General features: G+C 48.7%; 1 protein-coding gene across 1 annotated transcript in view; it reads right to left on the reverse strand.

The window, feature by feature from the left end:
• Window positions 1–791: 791 nt before the first annotated feature.
• The window catches only part of LOC311223356 (uncharacterized protein), a gene marked incomplete at both ends in the record, with an annotated part of 44,839 nt that continues 36,847 nt past the window's right edge, over window positions 792–8,783 (reverse strand). Inside the window, 3 exons of the mRNA XM_084308146.1 lie at window positions 792–878; window positions 3,530–3,548; window positions 3,660–3,670. Of these exons, the coding sequence (XP_084164272.1) occupies window positions 792–878; window positions 3,530–3,548; window positions 3,660–3,670 (117 nt within the window). The remainder of the gene's footprint in view (window positions 879–3,529; window positions 3,549–3,659; window positions 3,671–8,783) is intronic.

An 8,783-nucleotide genomic window follows, 5' to 3' on the forward strand; every position in this document is an offset into this window, starting at 1 on the left:
AGGGGGTGGGAGGGATTCTCCAGGATAGCAGCCAGCTTCCTTCTCATCCCCCTCTCTGCCATCACCTCTAGTCTGAACAGCTCGACTCCAACCACGGAGCTAGCCTTCCTCACCAGCTTGTTGAGTTTGTTGGTGTCCCTCGAATATGATGTAGCCCCCCCCCCCCCCCCCAGCATGCCACAGCATAGAAGAGGACGCTGGACTACTACAGACTGGTAAAATGACTGCAGCAGTCTATTGCAAACATTGAAGGACCTGAGTCTCCTCAGGAAGAACAGCCTGCTCTGTCCCTTCCTGTAGAGGGTGTCGTCCGACCAGTCCAGTTTATTGTGAATGTTGAATACAACGGTATCAAGTCAATTATTAATTTCAATATAGAATATTCGTTGACAGCCCTACAAGTACAATTAGTTACTGCACACTACATCACCCCTGAGTGAAACATGGAAAGTCAAACTTTCCCCCACTGTACCGAAAACCCGTACAGAACCTTGACTTCAAAACCGAGGTACGTACCGTGCTGTGGTTTTTGTGTACCGTTACACCCCTACTATGTACCCATATGCCAGTAGAATCACCAAAGGTACCGTCATCATAGTGTCCTGATAGTTGTTCAACTATTCACTATTATATTGGAGCAGCCCTAGGATTAGTCCCTTGATGACTTGTCCATGGTCACAAATTGAAACTGGCACGTACAACATCATAAAAACTAAATATATTAATTGTAATCAGGAGACTATTAATCCATACAAACCTGTGTTCCATCACTATCCCTGCTGCTGTTGTCTTTACAGCAGCTGGGCCGTTGGATAAAGTGCCTGTTGGCTCTGTGTTTTAATCTGTGCGCCACTGCCTTTAGCTAGTTTGACATGGTGCTTTGGGGAACGGAGAAGGTTGGGAACAGAGATACAGAAGAGATAGTATTCTAAATGTTTTCCTTGATATCGACACGTGTTCTTTTTTTTGTAAAAAAAAATCTCCCCCTTTTCTTCTGTATTTTTCTTCCATCCCAATTTAGTCGTTATGCCAATTCCCTTCCTGGTATTCGCACGCATTTGCCCCCTACTGTCGGCCTAGGGAGGGAGAAGACTACCACATGCCTTCCTCCGATACATGTGGAGTCAGCCAGCCGCTTTTTTTCACCTGACAGCGAGGACTCTCATTGGGGGAGCGTAACGCGTGGGAGGCTCACACTACCTCCCCCAGCTCTCTCCCTCACTGTGCAGGCGCCCCGACCGAACTGTAGGAGTCGCTGTTTACAACGACCAGGACCCACCCCACCGGCTTCCCACCCGCTAACACTGCCAATTGTGTCAGTATGGACAACCGACCAAGCCGGAGGTACCGCTGACAGCTGGATTCGATACCAGTGTCTCTGCGGTGGTAGGCGAGGCGAGTGCTTAGACCGCTGCGCTACCCGGCCGCACTAAGAGATAGTATTTTCTAAATGTTTCCCTTGATATCGACACGTGTTATTTGGTGAAACACCGTAGATTCATGAGAGAGTATTTCTCTCCAAGCCCGACTGAATACCAAACCAACAGCGAGAGACAGTAAGTAATGTAACGATATTGGCCAGTTACCGCCAATCTGCTTCCTTTTGAACCTTGACAGCACAGGGCCAGAGAACCAGTGTGGGCTTGACATCTATCTAACTTCACATCTTTCTCCCACCTGGACTACGGTCCAGTCCACTAGATAGATCTGTGTATCTATTGATCTATAGAAAGGTCTATTGATGGGCGGCTGGGTGGCGCAGCGGACATTGCGCTCGTCACCAACGCAAGATACACCGGGTTTGACTCCGGCTGTGGGCCGGCCGTCATACTAACTCAATTGGCAGAGTTAGCGGGTGGAAGTCGATGGGTGGTAATCTGGACGTTGTGGACAGCGACTCCTACAGGTCGGTTGGGGGACGCCTGCACAGCAGAGACAGGAAATGGCGGGGGCAGTGTGAGCCTCCCACACGTTACACCTCGCCAATGAGAGTCCACGCTGGCAGGTGAAAATATGTGACAGGCTGCCTCCTCGTGTATCGGAGGGGACACGTGATGCAAGGCTTCTATCCTCCCTACAACCGGCCAGTGGGGGGCATATGCGAGCAACGTTCAAGACAGGGCAGGGGAGAATTGGCACAGTGGAATTGGGATGGGAGAAAAATAGAAAAAGGGGAGAAAAAATGGATACAAAAAAAAGAAAGGTCTATTGACAGAAGGCTTAGTCCTAGCAGAGGCCTTACCGCCGTGGGATCTTTAACCCTTTCACTGCCGCACTACCAAACGGTTAACCCTTTCACTGTGACAATGCACAGGTTAACCCTTTCACTGCCACACAACAGCAGATTGATTAACCCTTTCACTGTCACCGGTTACCGTCGGTAGTGTGATAGTAAAGGGTTAACCTTCTGTAGTGTGGCAGTGAAAGGGTTACGGTCTGCAGTTAATGTCCACGTCTCTCTGGTCATGATGACTGCTGAGGCCTCACCTCGCTCACTTTATCTCCCTCTCTGTTGTCACGTTTTAGACTCGGATACGTGAAAGTTGTAATAAGATATTTAAAGATAAAAGAGATGAAACATTAATTCAGTATTATTTATCAAAAGCAGTGGCTCCCATCGGAAATACCTGACAATAAAAAGTGCTTCGCCCTGGGTGTGGGGTGGACGGTGTGTGTGTGTGTGTGTGTGTGTGTGTGTGTGTGTGTGTGTGTGTGTGTGTGTGTGTGTGTGTGTGTGTGTGTGTGTGTGTGTGTGTGAGGGGAGGGTTGTCATCGGAGGACGGCTGGCAGTGACAGCAACTGAAATCACAGTCTCCCTCCTCTATTGGATCTGTATGTCATAGTGACACCAACCCCTCCTGCGTGTAACCAGGCTTATTCAGCTCTCCCTCTCTCCCTCCCTCCCTCCCTCCCTCCCTCCTCCCTCCCTCCCTCCCTCCCTCCCTCCCTCTCTCTCTCTCTCTCTCTCTCTCTCTCTCTCTCTCTCTCTCTCTCTCTCCCTCTCTCTCTCAGTCTCTCTCTCCCTCTCTCTCTCTCTCTCTCTCTCTATCTCTTCTCTCTCTCTCTCTCTCTCTCTCTCTCTCTCTCTTCCTCTTCTCTCCTCTCTCTCTCTCGCCCCGCTGAGCAGAAACAGAGACGGCTCGCTGGAAGATCTCCATCAAATATTAACCCTCTGTGTTCCATCCAGCCGTAACAGATTCCTCTCTCTCTTGTATATCACTCTAAAGAGGAGGGCGTTCACACTTTTATTATTGCTTTTTGATGGAGCTAATCTGATCGCTGACAATTAGGCGCAATAGAGTATGTCAGCCGAGCGTCTGCTTTAGAGCCCTTTCCACCCAAAGGCTAATTTTAAAACGTCTTCCTATCAGTCGTTCCTCATTTCACGTTTGGCACAGAGAGATTATTTAATTTCTCAGAGGGAGAGTTGAGTCTCCCGATCATTCCTGGACAAATCAGCACCAGAGCTCCATTCCACATAATGAAGCCAGTGCAGAGTTGGCAGGAAAATGCTTCCACATGCGTGTACAGCACGCCGCGCCCGCGGGCTGTGAGACACGGAGACACGGAGACACAGAGACACACTCCACTGTGAGACACAGAGACAGACTGTGAGACACGGAGACACAGAGACACAGAGACACAGAGACACACTCCACTGTGAGACAAACTGTGAGACACAGAGACACAGAGACACAGAGACACAGAGACACACTGTGAGACACAGAGACACACTGTGAGACACAGAGACACACTGTGAGACACAGAGACACACTGTGAGACACAGAGACACACTGTGAGACACAGAGACACACTGTGAGACACGGAGACACAGAGACACAGAGACACACTGTGAGACACAGAGACACACTGTGAGACACAGAGACACAGAGACACACTGTGAGACACAGAGACACAGAGACACAGAGACACACTGTGAGACACAGAGACACACTGTGAGACACAGAGACACAGAGACACAGAGACACACTGTGAGACACAGAGACACAGAGACACAGAGACACACTGTGAGACACAGAGACACACTGTGAGACACAGACACAGAGACACAGAGACACACTGAGACACAGAGACACAGAGACACACTGTGAGACACAGAGACACAGAGACACACTGTGAGACACAGACACACTGTGAGACACGGAGACACAGAGACACAGAGACACACTGAGACACAGAGACACAGAGACACACTGTGAGACACAGAGACACAGAGACACAGAGACACACTGTGAGACACAGAGACACAGAGACACACTGTGAGACACAGAGACACAGGGTTAACCGTCTGTAGTGTGGTAGTGAAAGGTTAACCTTCTGTAGTGTGGTAGTGAAAGGGTTAACCGTCTGTAGTGTGGTAGTGAAAGGTTAACCTTCTGTAGTGTGGTAGTGAAAGGTTAACCTTCTGTAGTGTGGTCGTAAAAAGGGTTAACCGTCTGTAGTGTGGTAGTGAAAGGTTAACCTTCTGTAGTGTGGTAGTGAAAGGGTTAACCGTCTGTAGTGTGGTAGTGAAAGGTTAACCTTCTGTAGTGTGGTAGTAAAAGGTTAACCTTCTGTAGTGTGGTCGTAAAAGGGTTAACCGTCTGTAGTGTGGTAGTGAAAGGTTAACCTTCTGTAGTGTGGTAGTGAAAGGGTTAACCGTCTGTTGTGTGGTAGTGAAAGGGTTAACCGGCTGTCGTGTGGTAGTGAAAGGGTTAACATTCTGTAGTGTGGTAGTGAAAGGGTTAACCTGCTGTAGTCTGGTAGTGAAAGGGTTAACCTTCTGTAGTGTGGTAGTGAAAGGGTTAACCTTCTATAGTGTGGTCGTGAAAGGGTTAACCTTCTATAGTGTGGTCGTGAAAGGGTTAACCTTCTGTAGTGTGGTAGTGAAAGGGTTAACCTTCTGTTCTGTGGTAGTGAAATGGTTAACCTTCTGTAGTGTGGTAGTGAAAGGGTTAACCTTCTATAGTGTGGTTGTGAAAGGGTTAACCTTCTATAGTTTGGTCATGAAAGGGTTAACCTTCTGTAGTGTGGTAGTGAAAGGGTTAACCTTCTGTTCTGTGGTAGTGAAAGGGTTAACCTTCTGTAGTGTGGTCGTGAAAGGGTTAACCTTCTGTAGTGTGGTAGTGAAAGGGTTAACCTTCTGTTCTGTGGTAGTGAAAGGGTTAACCTTCTGTAGCGTGGTCGTGAAAGGCTTAACCTTCTGTAGTGTGGTAGTGAAAGGGTTAACCTTCTGTAGTGTGGTAGTGAAAGGGTTAACCTTCTGTTCTGTGGTAGTGAAAGGGTTAACCCACAGTGAGCACAAGGGATATTACAGTGCAGAGCTAACGCCGACGTGGCTGTGGAACTAGCTAGCATGCTGTGCTGTGCTGATGGGAAAGGCTTAGCGCACCCAGCCTCGAGTACAGCCAACTAGAGACAATGTCAAACAGGCATTTATTTATTTTAATATATAACTATTTGCATATGGAAAACGGTACCACAATATCACAGTAACAGTGCATTTGCACACAGGGTGGAGGGCGGGCTGGAGCGGGTTGACTGGAGGCTGAGGGAGGAGGAGGAGGAGGTGGAGCAGGAGGAGGCGGAGGAGGAGGAGGAGGAGGAGGAGGAGGAGGAGGAGGAGGAGGAGGAGGAGGAGGAGGAGTGGGCCTGCATTGACCCGAGGTTCCAGTGTCCAGGATAACAGGATTACAGGCTGGGAGGCTGGAGAACAGGCCCTGGGTTGGGTTGGGTTGGGTTGCCATTCGCCCATTAGCCCCGTCTCTCCCTGCAGCTCAGTGCACAGCCATGCCCCATTCATCTGCATCAACATCAACCTCAATCCCCCCCCCCCCCTCCCAGGGGAACCGTGCACCAGGGCCTGGATGGGAGGATGGGAATGCCACTCCACACAGCCCAGGCATACTGGATCTGTCCTCCACAGAGCTACAGGCTACTGGAGCATCATGTAACCAGCATCCAGGACGTGACGCCTCTCTCTGACTCACAGCAACGTACCGGCAGGTGGGACAGGATCGCTTTCCATTCACACGTTAATGACCCTGGAGCCAGAGCTGTAGCACTCGAGACCGGGACTGATCTTCGGGACTCGTGACTCTGACTTGGACTTGAGCTCTGATGACTCAGACTTGGACTTGGACTCGAGCCTTGACTGCATTCGGACTCGGAAGGCGCAGACGAGGACTCAGACTTGTTCATTGATAAATACAGTTATTTAACTAATTGTAATAGGCCCTAATCATTTGGCATAAGATATTGATGGCTAGTGCATTTGTTTGGCTATTGTGTCACAAAGTAAATAAACTCCGCTTTGAAACGGTGACCGCTGTTATGTTTAATGTAGAACCTTTTTTATTTGTATGTCAGCTCTGCCAGAGTGGGAGGGGACTCGACCTCGATGACTCGGACTCGGACTCGGGTAATTGGGGACTCGACTCGGGCCCTTCTTTGGTGACTCGGACTTGGACCTCGGACTCGAACACTGGCGACTCGAGACTCGACCTCGAGATTTAGTGACTCGATTACAACACTGCCTGGAACAGACAGACAGAGACGGCCAAGAGTCTTCCAGCACCAAGGACAGCGCCACAGGCATCTCCACCTAAAGGCGTTTGTAGTGTTCTGACTGAAACGTTTGTGAAGGTTTGCATGTTGTTGCTTAGGTAACAGGTAACTAAACATACAGCCCTGTTGCTCCCCTAGTGGTTATTAATATATTCATCCCTGGTGCAAACTCAGCCCTGTCCAATCTGTGATGTCAGAGTGTCTCTTCAGACTTACTGACATCACAGATTGGGGGCGGGGCAGAGTGTCAGCAGGGTGAAACCACTAGTGCAGCACAAGCACCATGTGTTTAATTAACTGGGAGAGAGAGAAGGAAAGAATTAAGGGAGGAAGGGAGGAAAAAATAAAGAGGGAAGAAATAAGGGGAGGGATGAGGGAACAAGGAAAGAAAGAAAGAAAGCAAGAAAGAAAGAAAGAAAGAAAGAAAGAAAGAAAGAAAGAAAGAAAGAAAGAAAGAAAGAAAGAAAGAAAGAAAGAAAGAAAGAAGAGAAGAAAGAAAGAAAGAAAGAAAGAAAGAAAGAAAGAAAGAAAGAAAGAATTCCCTCTAAATATTGTATATTACAACAGATGGGACTTCCGCCCTGCTGCCAACACACAGTGGGCAGATCCAATGAGCTCTCCTCTCTCCAGAAGACGGCCAGACAGACTATCTGCCTTGTATTGGCTTCATCATCCATCTACGTTCCCTCAGGGGGCTATTTTTAAACATTACCAGTCATTAATCAATAGTGCAATCAGTCCAGCGGAGCTAGGCGCAGCAGGGCTGGGTTGACAAAGCTGTAGCACTCTTCCTGTGCTTTAAGACTGAGGGCCTCACTTGAATAACTACAGCCCCCCAATAAGCACCTCTCAAAATGAAAATAGGTGGGTCGGTGGGAGAGTGGCCAGGTGGTCTACAGGGATGTAGCGGAGGGTAAAACCCACCTAAACGCACAGTAGTTTACCTTTTTTTACTTGTGTGTCACTGCTCTAACACCATAGACCACCGCAACACTTCCTGGATTCTGAAATCATGGGAGAGAGAGCGGGGGGAGAAAATTTATGAATGATGGATGAGAGCCTTGACATTAAGTGGTTGTATCTACGACTGCGGGGGTGCTGGAGACATGATCCAATAGACTTTTATATACACCCGAGTCTCCTGAACACGGAGAGACCAGTCCCAAGTCGATCGACACTTGCTCAGACTGAGCTATAGTCACTTTTCCGCACCTACTCCCGAACTCTGCATGCACAGATTGCCCACGGAGTCTAGGTTCATCAATCTGCGCATGCAGAGTTCGGGAGTAGGTGTGGGAAAGTTACTATAGCTCGGCAGAGAAAGTGTCACTGTGTTCAGGAGACTCGTGCGTATATAAAAGTCTATTGGATCATGTCTCCAGCACCCACGCAGCCGTAGCTACAACCACTTAATGTCAAGGCTCTCATCCACATTCATTCATTTTCTCCGCCATGAGCTCAATGCAACGCGGAAGTGCAGTGGTCTCTATACAGTATGATTCTGAACTCAGTGGCAGTGGGTTCCTGTAATAGAATGTTAGGAGCATTTGTCATAATATAGTTGTGTCCTGGAGAGGGCCGGAGAGGAGACGTGTGTGTCGAGGCATTAGCTAGTGTGTCGGGGTAATGCGGCCTCAGACCTTGGCCAACAGAACAGAGAGAACACACAGGCAATAGAAAATCTATTAGAGTTCCCTTCAGCCATCAATTCAACAACAGTAATACCTTTCTATATAGGCTCAGAGTGGGATACAAGACAGTAGTCAGGCTGTGGAATAAAAATAAAAAAAATAAAGACATCGTCATAAAACATGGTCAATAGGGTAAGTGTTATTGCTGGGAGATTGAAACGCTGGTCACAAAGCATAAGGACAACATTAACCCTTCCACTGCCACACTACAGAAGGTTAACCCTTATCACTACCACACTACAGACAGGTTAAGTGTGGCAGTGAAAGGGTTAACCCTTTGTCGCGTGGCAGTGGAAGGGTTAACCTTCCATCGTGTGTGTGGCGGTGAAAGGGTTAACCCTTTTGTATTGTGATAGTGAAAGGGTTAAGGGAGGTTGGGAGGGCGAGGTGGCAGTGGTCAAGACATATGGACAGACAACGTGCGCACAGACAACCTTAAAAGGGGTCGGTGAGAGGGGGGTGAGAGGGGGAGATGAGAGTGGAGCCTTATCGACAGATAGACTGATAGAAGAGGGGAGACGGACA

This window comes from Notolepis coatsorum (assembly GCF_963971535.1).
Source record: "Notolepis coatsorum genome assembly, chromosome: 2".
NCBI lineage: Eukaryota > Metazoa > Chordata > Actinopteri > Aulopiformes > Paralepididae > Notolepis > Notolepis coatsorum.